This window comes from Lemur catta, chromosome 8 (genome assembly GCF_020740605.2).
Source record: "Lemur catta isolate mLemCat1 chromosome 8, mLemCat1.pri, whole genome shotgun sequence".
NCBI lineage: Eukaryota > Metazoa > Chordata > Mammalia > Primates > Lemuridae > Lemur > Lemur catta.
In genome coordinates, this window is record NC_059135.1 from 23,891,928 (window position 1) to 23,915,117 (window position 23,190).

General features: G+C 33.6%; 1 protein-coding gene across 8 annotated transcripts in view; it reads left to right on the plus strand.

Annotated features, from left to right (window-relative positions):
• Positions 1-23,190, plus strand: part of KANSL1L (KAT8 regulatory NSL complex subunit 1 like) — a 120,469-nt gene that overhangs the window by 28,585 nt on the left and 68,694 nt on the right. For all 8 annotated transcript variants that reach the window (XM_045559510.1, XM_045559518.1, XM_045559516.1 and 5 more), the window contains exon 3: positions 10,817-10,958. In XM_045559510.1, coding sequence (XP_045415466.1) covers positions 10,817-10,958 — 142 coding nt within the window. The remainder of the gene's footprint in view (positions 1-10,816; positions 10,959-23,190) is intronic.

A 23,190-nucleotide genomic window follows, 5' to 3' on the forward strand; every position in this document is an offset into this window, starting at 1 on the left:
CCACCCCAGGGAATTCTATTATTAAACTGACGGTCTATCTTGAAATCAGTGACATATTAGCATTGAGGAAATACAGTATTTCAAATTCATGCATGTAAACATCAGTATCATTTTAAGTAACATACTGTATAATATTATCTTTAAGATTGTTAAAAATAATTTTCATTTAATGCTTAGTGATATTTTTAAAATGCTTTCATTTTGTTGTGTTACATCTTTTTTTAAATGTGAATTAGTATATGTATTTGGCATATGGGGGAATGATATCAATATAATGTGGAATGTTACACACAGTATGTATACACAATGTGGATTGTTTCCAAACCATTTCAAACATGTTAATGCTTATAAATGATTAGGGTCAAGCTTTTCACAACTAAAGAGAAATACTTAGCAGTCTATTAAGATCTAAAGAACATACTGAAAATTCTGTAGAAGTACCCTCGTATAGCTAAATAAGTTGATGGTTTATTAGTTTCAATAATTGCTATATATTTCTGTATTTTAAAAGATCTGAGGAGACTACAAGTTCAGTGGAATATGCTTTAAAGACATTTCCGTTGTGTTAAAAATAAATTGATTAATGAAAAAGGCTATCTCTAGGAGATATTTTTAGTTTTTATTAAACTGTTCTCTATTAGAACTGAATTGCTTCAAGGACCCACATCAAAGGGAGAAGCATGAGCCCCAGGATATGAAGTTTTAAAGGTGGATTGTTTTATTTTAGGTACAAATGCCAATGGAAACTTTAGATTTTTATAAGGATTGTTACAGTTTTGTTAGGGCTCAGATTTTAAAGTGCCATAGGTTTTGAGTGGTCTGGCACTAACTATTTTCACCCTAAGTCCAGCTATTTTTATTTTGTAGAACATGAGGTTATTCAGGAATGCATATGTGGTGTTACAGCACAAACACCTCTACTCGATTCTGGCTTAGTGGTAGTCACCTTTTTGAGCAACAGGGGTAGTTTGAAATACCTTTTATCCTATTTCTTTTCAGGGCCCATTATAGTGTTTGACAGAGCCAACACTAACCATTTGCGTGCATTAGAAAAAGGTTTTCCTTCCTCTGAGCAGATTTCGGTCTGTAATTGCAGGGTTTGGAGTACAGAACTCTTTTTGGATTTTATTAATAGTTCTGCTTGCCCTTTCAGCCAGGCCCTTGTGCAGTGTTTAGTTTGAAAACACTACATGATTGCCTGGCTTTCTGAACAAGAGACACATATATGCATATACACACCCGTGCACACGCACAGTGTTTGTTGAACTGATTGTTCCTTTAGCAAATAAATATATTTTTATTAGTTTAACAATTCATTTACAGTATTTCCTTTTAAAAATGTATCTCTAGTTGTCAATGTTTGATGTCATACAAGGGATTTTACAAACACATTTAAGACTATTTAATAGACAATTAACTTTCAAAATCCTTTTCATACAAGAGAAAGGGGGTGGTAGTGATAGGGTGCATAAGTATTCTCAAACTCCTCTTTTTTTTTCTTTTTCTTCCTTTTTTTTTGGGTTGGAGAGATGGCAGGAAAATAAGACTAAATTTATGCATCTGATGTGTGAATTCTTTTAAACTAATACTGAAAATTTCAGTTTGGGAAGTTGACACGGTAGGTTCTGCCAGAGTTCTAATCAGAATTGCATAATATATCAAGATCTGTTTACTCCCTTTGACATATACTTCCTTTTAGCAACCCTTTTTATGTTACAGTCCTAGATTGTCCTCAGACATCCTAAATCACACCCTTTAATTTGTTTTATCTTCATGCTAAAATACCTAGAATTCACAACTGTCTATTTATTTTGATTTTTATTTCATGAGTGTGTGTATATATGTGAACAACTAGATGGCAGAATATTAAAGTTATTAACCTGTATATCAGTAAGGCTTAATTTTCTTAAAGGCAATGAACATTTTATAAGAACTTGTTAATCCAAATGATCCTAATGGCATAAAATATTTTTCAAGGAGAAGTATATTGGTTAAGGTATAGGCTAAGCTCTCCTAACACAGAGACCTCGACATAAATATATGGAATTTATTTTTCTTTCATTTAACTATCAAGAATTAGGCCGGGTGCGGTGGCTCACGCCTGTAATCCTAGCACTCTGGGAGGCCGAGGCGGGTGGATCGCTCAAGGTCAGGAGTTCGAGACCAGCCTGAGTGAGACCCCATCTCTACTAAAAATAGAAATAAATTATCTGGATAACTAAAAATATATATAGAAAAAATTAGCCGGGCATGGTGGCGCATGCCTGTAGTCCCAGCTACTTGGGAGGCTGAGGCAGTAGGATCGCTTAAGCCCAGGAGTTTGAGGTTGCTGTGAGCTAGGCTGACGCCATGGCACTCACTCTAGCCCGGGCAACAAAGTGAGACTCTGTCTCAAAAAAAAAAAAAAAAAAAAGAATTAGATACGCTTCACAGGGTTTAGCAGAGACCTGTTAGCATTGCTGTCCTTTAGGATGCTAACTTTACTTATATTGTTGAGATTCACTGATACTTCATGTCATTTCCATACCTAATCATTTTAAAGACTTAATCATGTCCCAGTCATTTATAATGGCCAGACCCAGAAGTTGCACACATCATTTTGGCTCACACTTGGCTCACATTTTGGCTTCTTGTCAAGGACTTCATCACATTTAGTTAGACCTAACTGCATTTAATACTGGGAAATAAAGTCTCTAGCTGAGCTGTCAAGGACTCAGCTAAAACTCAAGGAGTCCCATTATCCAAAAAGTATAAGAGAATGGATATTAGGGGAAAATATGAAGTCTGTTCAATTTGCCTCTTTAGCCACCCAAATATCCATGTACCTCTCTTACATAAAATATGCCAACTCTTCAAGTATGATAAGCCAAAGGCATATTCAGTGGGTGGAGTAAAGTCCTTTCCATCAGGTCCAGATGTGGTTCTTCATGATATGGTACCCTATAAATTGATAAGCAAGTTTTTTTAACTCTCTTGACCTCTTGCTGCTTGTATGTATGATGAAGTAGGGACAAGAAAGCTACAATAAAAACTTCCATTGGGAAAAAAGAATAATGGGATATACATGACAGTTCCTGGTCCTTATAATAATAAGACTTACTGCTCTGAGGCCGGGTGCAGTGGCTCACGCCTGTAATCCTAGCACTCTGGGAGGCTGAGGCAGGAGGATTGCTTGAGGGCAGGAGTTCGAGACCAGCCTGAGCAAGAGCAAGACCCTGTCTCTACTAAAAATAGAAAGAAATGATCTGGACAGCTAAAAATATATATATTGAAAAAAATTAGCCAGGCATGGTGGCACATGCCTGTAGTCCCAGCTACTTGGGAGGCTGAGGCAGAAGGATTGCTTGAGCTCAGGAGTTTGAGGTTACTGTGAGCTGGGCTGATGCCATGGCACTCTAGCCCAGGCAACAGAGTGAAACTCTGTCTCAAAAAAAAAAAAAAAAGAAAAAAGACTTATTGCTCTGGCAGTGGAACAAGATCTTACTAGAACCCTAATTTTCCTTTCTGAGAGAAGCTCCCTGTCCTTTGTCCCTGACTTTACTCTTTGGGAATTATTCTTTGTCCATTATTCTTCGTGATTGTATTTGAAGTGAGTGTTAGTTTACCCATATTGGAGGTTCCACTGCGTTCTCACCCTGCTTTCTGTTGGGGCAGATTTGGCTCCCAGGTAAGTTTGTGTTAGATTTTTGATAGTAGAGTTTCCTCAGAAATGTAGGTTTCCAGTCTATTTTCCTCCAGTCAGTTATATGTGAAAATACCACAGCCACAGATCTTATTTGGTCATAGTTGTTAAGCCTACAGACTTCTTAATTTACTAGTTATTTTCTTTAGACCATCCACCGTCCCTTATTTAATGACCACCTAAGTGTGATGGCTACTCTATACCTATTCTAACAAAGCTTGAAAGTAAGCTAAAATTGATGAAAGTTGAATAGCAAATAATTTAATAACCTAACAAAACAAAACTTACCACTCTTTAAAGGAAGACCACAAAACCCACACATTCAACAATATAATATTCCTATACCTATAGTATATGTATTTATATAAAACCAGCTACTAGACATTTGTTTCTATACTTATATATTAATATATGTGTCCAAGTATTAAATATGCAAAGAACCAGAAGAAAAATAATCAGTAGAAACAGACCTGGAAATGACAGAGATGATGAAAATAATCAGCAAAAATATTGAAATATCTATTGTAAATATGCTTAAGAACTTGAAAGGAAAACATGAACATAATGAGAAATTTAAGATATCATAATGAACTATTGAACTTTCAGAAGTGAAAAATAATAGTTTCTGAAGTGAAAACTACTTCAGCTTAACAGGAGAATAGACATTCAAAAGAAATGGTTAACAACAACAACAAAAAAAAATCACTGCTGACTTCTCACCAGAAGTTATGTAAGCCAGAAAAAAAAATGGAATGATATATTTACAGTGCTGAAAGGGGAAAAAAAAGTCAACCTAAAATTCTCTGCTCAGTGAAATATTTTTAAAAACAAGACAAAATTGCATTTCCAAATAAGCAGAAACAGAGAAAAGTTGTCAGTATACATGCACTAAAGAAATTTTAAAAGATGATCTTCAGGCTGAAGGAAAACATACTGGGCAAAAATTCAGATCTACTCAAAGAAAAGAAGAAATGGTAAGAAACTAAATATGTGTGTGTAAAATTTGTAGAAACTAAACCAGACATTTCTAAATAACTCATGGATCAAGAAGAAATCACAAGAGAAATTATAAAATGTTTGAACTGAGTGATGTTAAAATATAGCATGTCAAAATTTGTAGAATGTAGCTACTTAATTACTGAAGCAGTGTTATTCGGAAAATTTATGCCTGTAAGTGCTTATATTGGAAAAGAAGAATGATGTAATGTCTATGGTCTAAATGTCCCACTTTAAGGAGATAGCAAAAACAATAGCAAATTAAACCCAAGCAAGTAGGAGGAAAAAATGATAAAGCATTGAAATTATAAAGCGTAAAAGCAATGGAGAAAATTATAAACTTGTAGCTATATTGATCAGGAAGAAAATTACTAATGGCAGGAAAGAAAAGCATCACTATAAATGTTCTATGCATTAATAGGGAATACAGTTAATCCTCTGTATCCACAGATTAAGCCAATTTAATCAAAATATTTGAGGAAAAACAAAAATGATCATATAATAAATGATACAAATAAAAAATACAGTAGAACAACTATTTACATAACCCATTGTATTAGGTATTATAAGTAATCTAGAGAAGATTTAAAGTATACAGAAGAATGTGTGTAGCTTATTTTCAACTACTACACCATTTTATACAAGGAACTTGCACATCTGCTGATTTTGGTATTCTATGGGGTTTGGAGGGATTGGATCCTGGAACAAATCCCCTGTGGATACCAAGGAGTAACTCTATCCTGAATACGTACATGCCAATGAATTCAACAATTTAGACTAAGTTTTCTAATTGCTTGAAAGACACAAGAGAAATATAAAACCTGAAAAACCTGTATCATTAGAAAAATTGAATAATTTAAAACCTTCCCACATAGGAAACTCCAGGTTCAGATGGCTTCACTGATTAATTTTATTAAAACTTAAGGAATACATAATTCTAATCCTACATAAACTCCTTCAGAAAATAGAGGAGGAAGGAATACTTCTCAACTCATTTTATGAGACCAGCATTAGATTTATTCCAAAACCAGGCAAAGATAGTGCAAGAAAACAGCAGATCCGTATCTTCTTTGTTAATACAAAAAAAAAAAAAAAAAAATCCTTAATGAAATAGCAAGTAGAGTCTAGCAAAATACAAAAATACATCATGGCCAAATCAATTTATACCAGGAGACAAGACTGATGTAATATTCAAAAATTAAAGAAAAAAAGAGAAACTATATCCATAGATACCAAAAAACAAAAAAAAAGGGACAAAATTCAAATCCGCTTATGATAAAAACTGACAACAAACCAGGAATAGATGGAAACTTTTTCAGTCTGGTGAAGGCCATTTTCAAAAAATCTATAGCTAACAATTTATTTAATGAGAAAGACTGGATGTTTTCTTTGCAATATCAGGAAGAAGGTAAGGATGTCCACTCACATGACTTATAATTAACATTATACTAGAATTCCTTCCTAATCAGTGCAAAAAGGTAAGAATAATAATGAAAGGCATCCAGATTATAAAGAAGTCAAAATGTCTTTATTTTCAGTTGACATGACAATATACATTGAAAATCGTATGTTCTATAAGGAAGCTACTAAAACTCACAAGTGAATTTATCAGGGTCACAGCATATAAGGTCAAAATACAAAAATCAAGTATATTTCTATATTCTAGCATTTATAAATTAAAATACATAAAGGTAAATTTTAAAAAGTGTACAAAACATAGCTAAGAGAAATTAACAGTATGTAAATACACAGATATATACCATATACATTGATTGGAAGACTCAGTATTGTTAAGATGTCACCTGTCCACCAAAGATCTGTAAATTTAATGCAATCCTAATAAAAATGCTAGTAGTTTTTTTGTTTTGTTTTCTTCTGTTTTGGGGTAGAGATTGACAGGCTTATTCCCAAATGTAGAATGGTCCAAACAAGAAAGAACAACAATGGAGAATTTACACTACTGGATTTCAAGAATTACTCTGAACTATAATAGTAGTGTGGTATTTACATAAGGTGTTGACATAGTTAATAGATAGCTATCCAAATGGGTAAGGGTTGTATTTGTATGTGTATAGGCAACAAATACAGTATTCAGAGTCAGTCTTATATCTATTATAGTATTTTTTGACTATAATAGGTAGATCTATTTGTTAAAGGGTAATAGAATCTTTTATCTAGATAAATATAAAATAGAAATGGTTCAGAAACTGGATTTTCTATAGGAAATAAGGAATCTGGATCCATACCTCACACCATACACACAAACTAACTTGAATTAGATCATAGATCTAAACACCAAAATTCTAAAACTTCTTGAAGTTTTAGAAGCATGAGAAAATCTTCATGGCTTTGTGTTAGGCAAATATTTCTTAGTATTCAGAAAGAGCTAACCATAAAAAGAAAATTTGATAAATTTGGCTTCATCAAAATTAGAATAATTTACTTCTCTAAATACACCATTACAAAGAGAAAGGCACGCTATAAACTGGGACAAAATATTTCTGATAGATATCTGATACAGGACATGTATCAATAATAAGGTAATCCAATTAAATATGGGCAAAATATTTGAATAGGCACATCATCAAAAAAAGTTGTAATCCCTTGGGAAGCATAAGAAGCATATGAAAAGGTGCTCTACATCAGGAGTTGGAAAACTGCAGCCCAAGGAACAAATCTGGCCCACTGCCTGTTTTTAAATAAAGTTTTATCAGAACACAGCCATACTCATTCATTTATGTATCATCTATAGCTGCTTTTGTGCTACAGTGGCAGAGTTGGGTCATTATATCAACAACTAGTTGGTACTAAGAGAAATTGTACCAGTCTGTGGCCTGTTAGAAACCTGGCCACACACACAGCAGGAGGTGAGTGGCAGGTGAGGTAGTGAAGCTTCATATGTATTATACAGCCCCTCCCTCCCAACCCCAGCTGTGGAAAAATTGTCTTCTGTGAAACTGGTCTCTGGTGCCAAAAAGGTTGGGGACCACTGGTCCAGGTGGGCTCCACTCACAAATGTCTTTGCCTTGATCTTTATTAGAGGTAGGAGCCCCACCTTATGTTCAGCATGTGGTGGTCTATGATCAGTTTAACACAGTCCAGAGAGATGCAGGGAGGCTGTATTCTTAGTGGTCTGGCAGACCAGTCTTCTACGGTACTTGGGAAGTCTGGACACTAAGTATGCCTCACATTCCTAAGGGTTTGCTGTTGCATAAGCTATGTTCTGATTGATTACAATGTAAATTATGTAAACCATTTGCATCATTGATTAGGTAAGTTATTTACATAAAACATGTTTTGACTTTAGGATACAACAGGTGTTAATCTCCTTTGAGCAAGTTGCCCTATGTTTATCTGTAACATGTTTACAACCATAATTATTTTTGAGAAAAACATGTTTTCAAGCAAGGGAACATTTTTGGTGAGAAAGTTTGCTTACCACTTTTAAGCATAGCAAACAGATTTTATTCACTTAAAATGTAGAATAAGTTATCCTTAACAGAAAATTTATTTCACACATTAGAAAGTATGATTTAGTTTACTTAAATTTAATCTGGTATTACTATTTTTCTATGTTAGTATAATTTAATGTAGTATATGAGTATAAAAATGATTTTTATAATCCTAATTTCAGTATCAATATATTTTTATCAGAAGGACAATAACATGAGCTCTATGAAAATTTTCTTTTTTCTCTATTATATTTGACCATTAACTAATCATCAGTTTGATAGCCAAGCCAGATTGCATGTTATAGGGAAATTTTCCAACTGGAGCTTAAAGAATGTGTAAGATCATCTTTGTTTTTCCTTTGTTTACTTCCACACCATATTTCTGCAAGTCCTATGAGCTTTAAAATGTACCTTAAATCCATCCTCTTAGCTACGTATCTTCTTTATTTCCCCTTCACTTCCCAGCCTAAGCTATTTTCATATTCAGTATTTTAGTCAGAATAGGCTATATATAAAGTCACAAATTAGTCTTCTAATCTTGCTGGTTTAACATAGCAGAGGTCTACTATGGTTTACATAAAGTCCAATGTGGTTTGGACTATGATCCTCTTCAGTCTTATAACTATACTACCTGCACTAGTGGTTTTGAAGGTCCTCAGATGGACTGGAAATGACAATGTCACTTTTCCTCACAGCCCACTGGTGAAAATTAGTCACATGGCTCCAACTTAAGTGCAAATGAGGCTGGGAAATGTAGGGCAGCACATGAAATATTTGGAGACTATTTGTACCATACCCAGATTATTATAGTTACATTTTAATTGGTTTCCTTATTTTCTTTCATGTCCCACCATGATGCGTTCTCTACTTAGTAGCCAAAGTGCTTGGAAAAAATTTTTTGTTACTGCCTTGCCAGTAGTTTCCATTTTGAATTAAAGTGCAAACACTTTATCCTCACCTGTGCAAGTTATTTCGTGCTATGGCCCTTGCCTTCCTTTCTAATTTCATGATTGGCATTTAGTGTTACTAAATATTATCCATGCTAGTGTATTTTGAATACACTAGCATTCTCTTTTATTTTGTCAGTAGTTATAAAAATGTGATTTTTTTAGAAATGTCAAATTTACAAAATCACAATGACTGTAAACAAATAATACCAATATAAATCCTACTTTATATGCTATCTTCAGTCACAATGTATGAAATCAGAATATTTTTGAAAATATCCTTTTGGAAACATTGATATAATGTAAAATCCTATTATAAGGAATAAATTCTCTATAGCAAAGTTATAACAATTGCATTCTGTTTATCTGACAGCAAATGATCTCTTAGAATAAATGTTTTCTCTGGCTAATGTTACATGAAAGATATTCCATTGTAGTTAAATGCATTTCTAAAAATTAATAAACTTTATTTTTTAGAGAAGTTTTAGGTTCACAGGAAAATTGAGTGGAAAGTACAGAGAGTTACCATATACCTCTTGTCCCCACAAATGTACAACTTTCTCTATTATCAATATGGCACACCAGAGTGGTGCATTTGTTACAATTGATGAACCTACATTAACACATCATTGTCACCCAAAGTCCATAATTCACATTAGGGTTCACTCTTGATGTTGTACATTCTATAGGTTTTGACAATAAATGCATTTTAGATACTTTTTTATGACATTTATATGTTTTGTAATTAAGCAGTTGTTGCGCTTCAGTTATACCTTCAATTTCTGTCATATTTTCCCTTGGCAATCTGTATCTCCTAATTAATTCTCTCTCTCTCTCTCTCTCTCTCACACACACACACACACACACACACACACACACACACACAGACACACACACATACCACCTGTAATCTCAAATAATTCTTTTCTAGTTGGAATGGTTGAAATATTTTCATCAAGTAATTAATTTGTAATCTCACAAATTATGTATTAGAGCAGTGCTTTGCCACATGATAGAAAAACTAGGAGGATTTAATCCTTATTTTCAAATATGCATAAAAGGGTTTATATAAATTCTTTGTGATCTCTGGTTTGTGAATCCTAGGAATCAGGTTTCTAACAAGTTCTTTATCTTAACAAACATCTCAACACCTATGTATTTGTATGCTTATTTGAAATGTAGCAGAACATTCATGTTTTTAATAATTTTTGATAATTTCCCTAAATTGATTTTAAGTATTTAATTAGCTAGTAATGATCCCCGTTTTAGCAAATGAAAATTACATATAGTAAATTTGAGTACACTAAAGTTTGTTACATAGATTTACATCTAGTACAGTTCTAACGGCTTGTCCAATATTGACACCTGCTTCATATAAAAATCTCATTTAACAGTGTTTATTTACATGGTGTTAGTATCGTTATTCACGTTTCCTTTTCTTTGCTGGCCCATCCCTATTTAAGCTCTTCAGCATTAATAAAGTACTAAGTAGCAGAGGGATTATCCTACTACATGATGGGTAATACTGAATAAAAACGGGCATTTATGGGCTGGAAAGGTAAGGAAATTAAACCTTTTATTTCCTTATAAGAAATCAATCTGCCATTCTCCCTTCGTATAATTAGATGTTTTGTAAAGGATTTGGATTTTATGATAGGAGTCAAGGAAGTTATTAAGCAGTCTCTGTGAAAACTTGATTGCCTTTGTGCTTAGACTAACAGTGTTTGTCTTGTTCACAGTAACTGTAGTACTGAATGGAAGTGGCTTGTAGACAGAGCAAGAGTTGGCAGCCGATGGACTTGGCTTCAAGCCCAGATTTCAGAGCTCGAATACAAAATCCAACAACTAACAGATATTCACAGGCAGATTCGTGCCTCCAAGGTATTGTTGGGTTCTTCTGTTTTTGATAAAAATTTTTACTGTTTTAGTTCCTTCTCATTTCGTCACCCAAAATAATTGTTAGAAAGGTTTTATAAAAATGTACTTAGTTTATATTAAGATTTTTGATATGTTGCTATAAATTGAAGCTATCTTTGTAATGCCTTTGTATTTAACCAAAATCATTTTGTAATACTTTTTGAGAAATTCAGAACTTCCTTATTGGATTCCAGTTAATAGAAATAATATACATTTTTTTCCAAATTTTTTATTATGATAGAATACATATACTATAAAATTTACCATCTTAACAATTTTTGAGTCTACAGTGTTATTAAGTATATTCATAACATTCATTATGCATCCATCACCATCCAACTCCACAATTCTTTTCATCTTTTAAAACTGAAGTACTATATCCATTAAATAATAACTGTCCATTTCCCCTTCTCCCTAACCCCTGGCAACTATGTCTGTATCTATGATTTTGACTATTCTAAGTACTTCATATGAGTTGGAATCATAACAGTATTTTTCTTTTTGTGACTCGCTTATTTCACTTAGCATAATGTTCTCAACTTTCACCCATATTGTACCATATATTAGAATGTCTTTTTAAGTCTGAATGATATTTCATAATATGTATATTCAAAATTTTGCTTCACCCACTGATGGAGACTTGGCTTGCTTCCATGTTTTAGCTATTGTGATTATGCTATAAACATGGATATAAAAATATCTCTTTGAGATCCTGTTTTTAATTCTTTTGGGTATATATCCAGAAATGGAATTGCTAGTTCATATGGAAACTCTTATTTTTAATTTTTTGTGGGTCCACCATACTGTCTTCCACAGTGGCTATACCAGTTTACAATCCCACCAACAGTGGGAGAAATTTCTAGTTTCTCCAAATTCTCACCAACATTTATATTTGGGCTTTTTTTTTATGGTAGCCATCTTAATGGGTGTGAAGTGGTATCTCATTATAGTTTGATTTGCATTTTCCTAATGATTACTGATATTGAGCATATTTTCATGTGCTTATTGACAATTTGTGTATCTTTTTTGGTGAAATATCTGTTCAAGTTTTTTGCCCAGTTTTTAATTTCGTTGTTTGCTTTTTTCTTGATGAGTTTAGGAGTTCTCTAAATATTCTGGATATTAATCTCTTATTAGATATATAATTTGCAAATATTTTCTCCCATTCAGTGGGTTGCCTTTTTACTCTGTTGATGTTATCTTTTGGTGCTCAAATTTTAAAAATTTTTTTGAAGTCCATTTTTTTTTTTGTTACCTATGCCTTTGGTGTCATATCCAGGGAATCATTGCCAAATCTAATGCCATGAAACTTTTACTGTATGTTTTCTTCTAAGATTTTTATACTTTTAGTTTTAACATTGGTGTCTTTGATCCATTTGGAGTTGATTTTTGTATGTGGTGTTAGGTAAGGGTGTAATTTCATTTGTTTGCATCTGAATATTCAGTTTTCCCAGGATCATTGGTTGAAGAGACTATGTTCTTTCCCCACCAAATGGTTTTGACACCTTTGTCAAAAATCATTTGACCATTTATGTGAGGATTTAATTTCTGGGTTCTTTATTTTCTTTCTTTCTTTCTTTCTTTCTTTCTTTCTTTCCTTCCTTCCTTCCTTCCTTCCTTCCTTCCTTCCTTCCTTCCTTCCTTCCTTCCTTTCTTTCCTTTCTTTTCTTTCTTTCTTTCTTTCTTTCTTTCTTTCTTTCTTTCTTTCTTTCTTTCTTTCTTTCTTTCTTTCTCTTTCTTTCTTTTTCTTTTTCTTTCTTTCCTTCCTTTTCTTTTCTTTTCTTTTCTTTTCTTTCTTTTTTTTTTTTTTTTTTTTTTTGACAGAGCCTCACTCTGTTGCTTGGGCTAGAGTGCCATGGCATCAGCCTAGCTCACAGCAACTTCAAACTCCTAGGCTGAAGTGATCCTCCTGCCTCAGCCTCCCGGGTAGCTGGGACTACAGGCACGTGCCACCATGCCCAGCTAATTTTTTTCTATTTTTAGTTGTTTGGCTAATTTATTTCTATTTATAGTAGAGATGGGGTCTCGCTCTTGCTCAGGCTGATGTCGAACTCTTGAGCTCAAACGATCTACCCGTCTTGGCCTCCCAGAGTGCTAGGATTACAGGCGTGAGTCACTGCGCCCGGCCTGGGTTCTTTATTCTGTTCCATTGGTCTATATATCTGTCTTATGCCAGTACCACACCCTTTTGATTATTGTAGCTTTTTAGTGATTTTTGAAGTCAGGAAGTATGAATCTGCCAGCTTTATTTTTCAAGATTATATTGGCTATTTGGGGTCCCATGGGAGTACATATGAATTTTAGGGTGGGTATTTCTATTTCTATAAAAAGAGATATTGAGATTTTGATAGGGATTGCATTGAATCTGTAGATTGCTTTGGGTAGTATTGACGTTTTAGCAATATTAAGTCTTCCAATCCATGAATGTGGGATGTGTTTCTATTTATTTTGATCTTCTTTGTTTCAGCAATGTTTTATAGTTTGTACCAGTCTTTCACCTATTTGGTTAAGTATTTATTATATTTATCCTTAAGTATTTAATCTTTTTGATGCTAGTATAAATGGAAATTTTTTGTAACTTTCTTTTGGGATTGTTCATGTTAGTATACAGAAATGAAACTGACTTTTGTGTTTTGACTTTCTATCCTACAACTTTGTTGAATTCATTTATTAATTCTAACAGTTTTTGGTGGAATCTTTAGGGTTTTTAATGTGTCAGATTATATCCACTGTAAATAGAGATAATTTTACTTCTTCCTTTACGTTGGGATGCCATTTATTCTTTTTTTGCCTAATTGCTTTGTTTAGAACATCTAGTCCTGTGTTGAATAGAAGTGGTGAAAGCAGGCATCCTTGCCTTGTTTCAGATCTTAGAGGAAAAAAAACTTTCAATCTTTATCCATGAGTGTGATATTTTCAGTGTGAATATTTCATATGTGGCTTTGATTCTGTTGAGGTAGTTTTCTTCTAATGCTAGTTTGTTGAGTGTTTTTATCATGAAAAGGTGTTGGATTTTTTCAAATGCTTTTTCTGCATCCATTGATATAATCATGTGGTTGGTTTTTTCCCCCTGCATTCTGTTAATGTGATTGATTTTTACATGTTGAAGCATCCTTGCATTCCAGCAATAAATCCCATTTGGTCATGGTTTTTAATCCTGTTAATGTGCTGCTGAATTTTGTTAGCTAGTTTTTGTTTGAGGATTTCTGCATCAATGTGTCTAAGGGATATTGATCTGCAGTTTGTTTTCTTATAGTGTCTTTGCCTGGCTTTGGCATCAGGGTAATTCTGGTCTCATAGAACGAGTTAAGAAATGTTCCCTCCCCTTCATATTTTTGGAAAATTTTGAGAAGGATTGGCTTTTGTTTTTCATTAAATGTTTGAAGGCCAGGCATGGTGGCTCATGCCCATAATCCCAGTGCTTTGGGAGGCCAAGGCAAGAAGATTTTGTGTGACCAAGAATTCAAGGCCAGCCTGGGCAACATAGTGAGACCTCGTTTTTACAAAAAAATAAAAAAATTAGTCTGGCATCGTGGTGCACACCTGTAGTCCCACCTACTCAGGATGCTGAGGTTGGAGAATCACTTGAGCCCAGGCGTTTAAGGTTACAGTGAAGTATGATCATGCCACTGCACTTCAGCCTAGGGAACAGAGTGAGACTCTATCTCTAAAAAAATTTTTCTTAAATGTTTGGTAGAATTCAGCAGTGAAGCCATCAGGTCTAGGGCTTTTCTTTGTCAGGAGATTTTGATTACTGATTTAATCTCCTTAATAGTTATAGATCTATTCAAATTTTCTATTTCTTTGTGATTTAAGCTTGGTAAGTTTTGTGTTTCTAGAAATATGTCCATTTCATTGATATTATCTGATTTATTGGTGTACTCTTGTTCATAGTGCTCTCTTGTAATCATTTTTAATTTCTTTAGAATCAGCAATAACATCCTCAGTTTCATTTCTGATTTTAGTGATTTGAGTCTTCTCTATTTTCTTAGTTCATCTAGTTAAAAGTTTGTCAATTTTGTTGATCTTTTCAAAGAACCAAATTTTAGTTTCAATGATTTTCTCTATTGTTTTTGTTTATTGCTACTCTAATCTTTATTATTCCCTTTCTTCTGCTAGCTTTTGATTTAGATTGGTTTTTTTAGGTTCCTAAATTTATAATATTACATTGTTAATTTGAGGTCTTTTATTTTTTGATGTGTTTATAGCTATAAATTTCCTCCTTAGCACTTTTTCACTGCATTCCATAAGTTTTGGTATGTTGTATTTCATCTTCACTCATTTCTAAGTATTTTCTGATATTCTTTGTGATTTCTTCTTTGATCAATTGGTTGTTTAAAAGTGTGTTGTTTAATTTCCACAAATCTGTCAATTTTCCAGTTTTTGATTTCTGACTTCATTCCATTGTGGTTAGAGAAGATACTTTTTATGATAGTTTCTTTTTACATCTCTTGAGATTTGAGATTTAATCTCTGGCCTAACATGGTCTTTCCTGGAAAATGCTCTATGTACACTTGAAAAGAATTTGTATTTCATGGTTGTCGAGCAGAATGTTCTGTATATTTCTGTCAAATCCAGTTGGTTTATTGTGTTATGTCCTCTGTTTCTTTACTTATCTTCCATCTAGTTGTTCTGTCCATTATTAAGAGCGGGTTATATAAGTATCCAACTATTATTGTAGAACTGTTGATTTCTCCTTTCAGTTCTATCGGTTTTTGCTTCATGTATTTTAATGATCTGTTATTAGGTGTGTGTATGTTTATAATTGTTATATCTTCTTGCTGCATTTAACCTTTTATTAATATATAATGTCCTTCTTTGTCTCTTGTACACTTTTTTGATTTAAAGTCTCTTTCTGTCTGATATTAGTATCACCACCCCTACTCTCTTTTGATTACTATTTACATGGACTGTCTTTTCCATCCTTTCACTTTCAACTTGTTTGTGTCATTGGATTTAAAAGGAGTCTCTTCTAGACAGCATAGAATTGGATCATGTATTTTTATTCATTCTAATTTCTATCTTTTGATTGGAGAGTTTAATCTATTTATATTTAAAGTAATTACTGATAAGGATAGACTTACTTCTGTCATATTGTTATTTGTTTTCTAAATGTCTATAGCTTTTTTTTTTTTTGCTTAAAGCTGGAATCTCACTCCGTCACCCAGTGTGGAGTGCAGTGTCATGATCACAGCTCGTTACAACCTGAAATGCCTGGGCTCTGGTGATCCTCCCTCAGCCTCCAGAGTAGCTGGAACTACAGGTGCATGCCATCACACCAGCTAATTTTTTTGATATTTTGTAGAGACAAGGCCTTGCTGTGTTGCCAGGCTGGTCTCAAACTCCTGGACTCAAGAGTTCCTCCCACCTCAGCTTCCCAAAATGCTGAGATCACAGGTGTGAGCCACTGTGTCTATCCTCTTATCATTTTTTTGTTACTCATTTCCTGCATTACTGTCTTTTTTTGTGCTTAGTTGATTTTTTGATACTGAAATGTTTAAATTTATTTGTGATTTCCTTCTGTATATATTCTATAGCTATTTTATTTGTGGTTACCAGGAAGATTACATTTAACATTATAAAGTTGTAACATTCTAATTTGAATTTAGAATTCACAAAACTCTGGTCCTTTACAGCTTTGTTTCCACCTCTTTTTGTTGTTGGTGTCACAAAATTACATCCTTATACTTTGTAAGTCCCAAAAGATAAAATAATAATTATTTTAAGTATGTTAGTCTCTGCCAAGTGTGGTGGCTTATGCCTGTAATCTCAGCTGCTTGGGAGGCTGAGGTGGGAGGATAACTTGAGGTCAGTGGTTTGAGACCAGCCTGGGCAACATAGTAAGTCCTCATTTTTAAAAAAAATTTTTAAAAATTAGCCAGGTATTATAACATGTACCTGTAGTCCCAGCTGCTTAGAAGGTTGAGGCAGGAGGATCATCTGAGCCCAGGAGTTCCAGGCTGCAATAAGCTATAATCGTGCCATTGCACTCCAGCCTGGGCAACAGGGAGAGACTCCATCTCTAAAAAAACAAACAAACAAGAAAATATTAGTCTCTTATGTAGAAAAATGTGGCATTACAAACCAGTGTATGACAAGACTAACTTTTAGACTAATAATTTTTTTAAAAGTGCATTAGGCTCTTAAATCATTTAGAAAACAAAAAGTAGAGTTACAACCCATTCTTTTTTTTTTTTTTTTTTGAGACAGAGTCTTGCTTTGTTGCCCAGGCTAGAGTGAGTGCCGTGGCGTCAGCCTGGCTCACAGCAACCTCAAACTCCTGGGCTTAAGTGATCCTACTGCCTCAGCCTCCCGAGTAGCTGGGACTACAGGCATGCGCCACCACGCCCAGCTAATTTTTTCTATATATATTTTTAGATGGCCAGATAATTTCTTTCTATTTTTAGTTGAGACGGGGGTCTCACTCTTGCTCAGGCTGGTCTTGAACTCCTGACCTCGAGCGATCCACCCGCCTCAGCCTCCCAGAGTGCTAGGATTACAGGCGTGAGCCACCACGCCCGGCCTAACCCATTCTTAAAATAATACCATCTTTTATAATTGCCCATGTATTTACCTTTATTGCAATTTTTATTTTTTCATATAGCTTCAAGTTACTATCTAGTGTCCTTTCATTTCACTTTGAGGACTTCCTTAAGCATTTCTTGTAGTACAGGTCTAGTGGTAACTAACTCCCTCAGCTTTTATTTATCTGAGAATGTCTTGATTTCTTCTTCATTTTTGAAGGACAGTTTTGCCAAATGTAGGATTCTTGGTTGACGGTCTTTTTGGTTTTTTGTTTTTCTTTTAGTGTTTTAAATATATTGGCCCACTACCTTCTGGCCTCCAAAGTTTCTCATAAGAAGTTGCTGATAATATTATTGAAGACCTTTTGTATGTGTTTCTCTCTTGCTGCTTTTAAGATTCTCTCTTTGTTCCTGTCATTGGATAGTTTGATTATGTGTCTCTCTGTGGTTACCTTTGGATTCATCTTACTTGGAACTCGTTATATTTCTTAGATGTTTGTATTCATGTATTGTATCACATTTGGGAAATTTTTACCCATTATTTCTTCAAATATTCTCTCTGCCTCTCTTTCTCTTTTTGTTCTGGAACTCCCACATGTATGTGTTGGGCCACTTGATGGTATTCCATACATGTTCACTTTTCTTCAACCTTTTTTCTTTCTGTTCCTCAGACTTGATAATTTCCATTGTCCTATCTTCAAGTTCATTGATCTTTCTTCTGCCTAATTTCAGTTATTGTATTTTTAGCTCCTGAATTTCTCTGTTTGATTTTAATTTTGATGAAGCCCAATTTATCAGATACTTTGTTTTATTGCTTATGCTTTTCATGTTCTATCTGAGAATCTTTGCCTACTCAAAGGTAATAAAGACTTTTCCTTTGTTTTATCTGTAAGTGTCTTTAAAGTTTTAGCTTTTATTTATAGGTCCATGATCCATTTTGACTTAATTTTAATGTATGTTGTGAGTTAAGAGGGTCAAATTTCACTCCAGTTGATGAATTCCTGATTGATTTTCCAAATAGATACCGAGGTATTTCAGTACCATTTCCTGAAAATACCATCAATGCTCCTTTGTATTACCTTATCTTTGTAAAAAATCAATTGGCCATATGTATGGTGGGTTTACTTTTAAACTTTCTGTTCTTTTTCTTTGATTTTTAAAATCTCTCTATCTCTTCCTGTATGCCAAAAATCTCACTGCCTTGATTACTGAAGCTTTATAATGAGCCTTGAAATTGGGTAGAGTGAGCCTTCCAATTTTATTCTTCTTTTTCAAAATTGTTTTAGTGATTAGGTCTTTTCATTTCCATGTAAATTTTAGTATTAGCTTGTTAGTGTATGCAAAATTTTCTTCCAGGATTTTGTTTGAGATGCATTGAGTAGGTAGATATATTTAGGGAGAATTGACATCTTAACAACATGGCATCTTTGAATAAGTAAACAGGAATTATCTCTCCATTTATTTAGATGTTTCATTTTTCTCAGAAATGTTTTGTAGTCTTCAGTGTATAGTGTATAGATTTTTTTTACATATTTTGTTAAATTTTCCCTATGCATTTCTTGTTTTGGGGTACTATTATTAACAATAGTTTTTTTAAAAATTTTATGTTCTTAGTCTTCATTACTAGACTTTAAAATACAGTTGATTTCTATGTATTCACCATGTATCCTATGATCTTTCTAAACTCACTTGTTTGTTCCAGTAATAGTAACTTTTTTATAGGTTTCTTAGAGTTTTCTATATTCATGACTATGTCCTCTGTGAGTAAGATATGCCATCTGTGTCTTCTGTAGGCCTTTTATTTCTTTTTAAGGCCTTATTGGCATAGGCTAAGAACTTTAGTGCAATGCTTAATCGAAATGATAAGTGAAAAATCCTTTTCTTATTCACAGTCTTAGGAGGAAATCATTCAGTTTTTCACTGTCTCTTTCAGTCTTTCTCTTTGTCTCTACCTTTTATTTATCTAGCATCCATCAGATAAACTATTATGTTCAATATTGTACATAGGTCCTAATATTACTCTTGATGATGAGACATAATGACAATAAACTATAATGTGGTGCTTAAAATACATGAGGAATTGTTGTAAGTAATTATATGAATTATTTCATTTAATACTCAAAACAACCATAATTGGTAGATATTGTGTCCTTTTACAGATAAGGATATAGGGAACAGAGAGAGAGTGCCTTGCCAAAAGCCAGAAATATTAAAATAAGTTATAAAATTTTCCTTTGTGATAAATGTATTTGTAAATAACTAATATAAGGGAGAAAATGAGTAAAATGAGAAAAGTATGGATATAGTGCTGTGGGATTTGTGATTAAGGAAAAGTCCTGGAGATGGACTTGAATGCTTGGTTCAAGAGTAAATTGATCAGATTCTAATTAGGGAACTTCTCTAGAACTATATCACAGTAAAGAATGTACATTTTTATCTTTAATAGTACCTGTCACGATAACTATGTGCATGATAGACTAATGAAGAAAAAGTATACCAGGGAAATGCTTTCTAGCAGTTCTAGTATATAATAAACATTAGAACAGAGTAATGTATAATGCTAACTCTGGAGGTAAACATCAGAAATACCTATAGAGAACAGAGAATTACCAGAGAGATTGTACTTGAGGATAGAGACAAAAGCTATATATCCCCAAAGACCACCTCAGGATTTTGAGCATTATGATCTCTTAGGATGTATGGTTTTTGAAGAACAAAGGATGTCACTTGAAGTGCTTTTTCAAATCACAGTTGTAACAATTACCAAAATTCGCCTCCCCCAACATACACAAACACACACACACACACACACACACACACACGCGCGCGCGCGCACAGGAAAATATTGGTGGGCAGTTATGTTTTCAATAACTTCCAAAGTTATTCTGACTTCAGCCTTTCTTTCCTTTTAGTTATTGATCTGCTATTTCCAAGAAAGGAGAAAAATGCTTGATTTATAGGAAATGTGATAAAAATTAATTTTCTCACACATTGATTGTCAAGGTTTTTTTGACATTTCTGTTGATATGTTCTGAAGGAGTTTGAAATATGAGATATTTTAGAAGGGAGGTCTCTGAGAAGATGTAGATTTGAGATTATTTCAGTGAAAATGGCTATTAAAGCTATGTTATTATATTGTAGCAATTTTTAAATAAAATTCATTCCTTGTTCCTTTATTCCTTATTTTCTCCTTTCTCTCCCTGTTCCCTTCACTTTTTCTCTTCTTTCCTTTCACACAGTCAGGTGCCTAATATGATTAGGAAATACAGTGATGAAATAAAACTTACACGGTTCGTGCATTTTCAGTGCTTTCAGTCTAATCGGGGTAAAAATTGAGCAAATGTTACAGAAATAAATGTTGTTTTAATTCCAACCCAGGGAAATTTTAGCATGATATCTCACTTGCTTAAAAATACATTGTTTCCTGAAAATTATAGGCTACTTGAAACTCTTAAGTATATATTCCCATAGAAGCAATAATATAAAAAGACCTCATGCAATCCCATGAAGTTTTATTTAATGTAAAAATTACTGAATATCTCTTTGTAACTTTGTTTTTGTGGGAAACTTTATTCTCCATGGTAATACTGTAGATAATATAATATTGTAAGGTTGATAGGAATTGGTCTGAAAAGAAAAAGCTGAGAAGGGAAGGGGGATCAGAGTCCTTGAATCATGTGGTTAGCCTAGCCCCACCTAGGGCGTACACATCAAAAAAGATTAATAAGTTTTAGGCTCTATTGTGAGTTTATATTCTGGTAAAGGAGATAAAACATGTAATGGTTGCAATATAATATAATATATCCAGTAATACATGTTTTTAATAAGATATAAAAGTGGTATAGAGAGAATACTTTAGGATAAGAGGATCAAAGAAAACGTCAAGAGAAAGAGGTGACATCTCAGTATGACTTTGGAAAATAAATAGTAATTTTCTTGATGAACCAATGGAACTAGAAAGAGGCATTCCTTAAGAGTTTTCAAGGAACAACATAATCAGTTTCATAATAGACAAAGTAGTCTGGTATTCTAAGGAGCAGAAAGTTTTCTATTTTGGGATGCTAAGAGAAAAGGAGCAGAACGTATGAGTTGTAGAAGAACAGGAGAAGTTAGGAAGTGATGAATATTGTTTAATGCCTTGTAGGAATTAGTGATGGCGTCTGTAGGAAGGTGGATAGTAGGATGGACATAAAACCTTAGGCTTACGAGTTCTGTCTTTTAGATTTGAGGGAACCATGTTCAAGAATAGTTTCCTGATGGAAGTTTAATATTAAATTACTGTAATTACTTTTTCTCATTATTCACTATTATCTTTACAGGGGCCTTCAGTTGTAGCGATTTCTCAGTCCTTTCAAGATCACCAGTAATCTATCTTCTTTGATGGTTTTCTTTAAAGGGTATTACACCACACACATTTTTTTAAAATGGGAAATAGAGTTCTAAGAATGAGTCAAATATAAAACAACTTGGAAATTCCCAAGAAAGTGGGTTCCCAGTTAAATTGATGACTAAGTTTTGTATTTTAATCTAGGCAATCTGATTCATAATCCTTTGACTTGAGAAAGGATATTTTCATATTCTGTATATTCTAAACAATACTACATATTTGTTTAAACTTTTTTTTTTTTTTTTTTTTTGAGACAGAGTCTCACTTTGTTGCCCGGGCTAGAGTGAGTGCTGTAGCATCAGGCTAGCTCACAGCAACCTCAAACTCCTGGGCTTAAGTGATCCTACTGCCTCAGCCTCCCAAGTAGCTGGGACTACAGGCATGCGCCACCATGCCCGGCTAATTTTTTCTATATATATTTTTAGATGGCCAGATAATTTTTTATTTCTATTTTTAGTAGAGACAGGGTCTTGCTCAGGCTGGTCTCAAACTCCTGAGCTCAAACGATCCACCCGCCTCGGCCTCCCAGAATGCTAGGATTACAGGCATGAGCCACCGCACCCGGCCTGTTTAAACTTTTTTAAAAAATTGATTTCATGTTTATATAATGTCTATTGGAATAAATTGTTTTAAGGAAAGACATACAAACTTCTCAGTAATAATTTATATGGATTTACTTTTTTCTTGATTCAGGTTAGATGTGTACCTGGCCCTTTGTTCCCTTAAAGAATCATTTTGCTTAAATTTTTAGAGAAGAGAAGATGGCAGTTATTAGCAACATCCTTTGGTTGTTCTTAAATTAGCTTTGTCAATAAATTACAAATTCTCATATTTCTCCTTTTTTTCCACTTTAGCTTTCCACTAAGACAACAAATTCTTCTCACTCTCAAATTGAAATACTTTTCCTTGGGAGAACAATGGGCTATCCTATATAAACGGTCTCCTTCTTGGGTTTATTTTGTTATCCTGTAATAGGGTCTTCTACATTTTAAATTGTACCTTTTGTGTGTTTTGAATTTTATATTTAAATTTTTCCTTAAAGTTAGTGACTTTAGGTGAATAATAAAGATGTTGCTGAGGCAATTGTTTACTTTTTCACACGTTTCTCCATGAAGACCCTGAAGGTTAGAGTGACAGACCTCACTAGTGTTATTATAGGAACAGTTGTCTTCTCTGGAACAGTTGATTTGCTTTCATCTCATGCTAGAGTTTTCAGTTATCTCAGTTATTGTAACTCATTTTTGCTAAAAAAAAAAAAAAAAAAACAAAGAAAAAATTTATATCT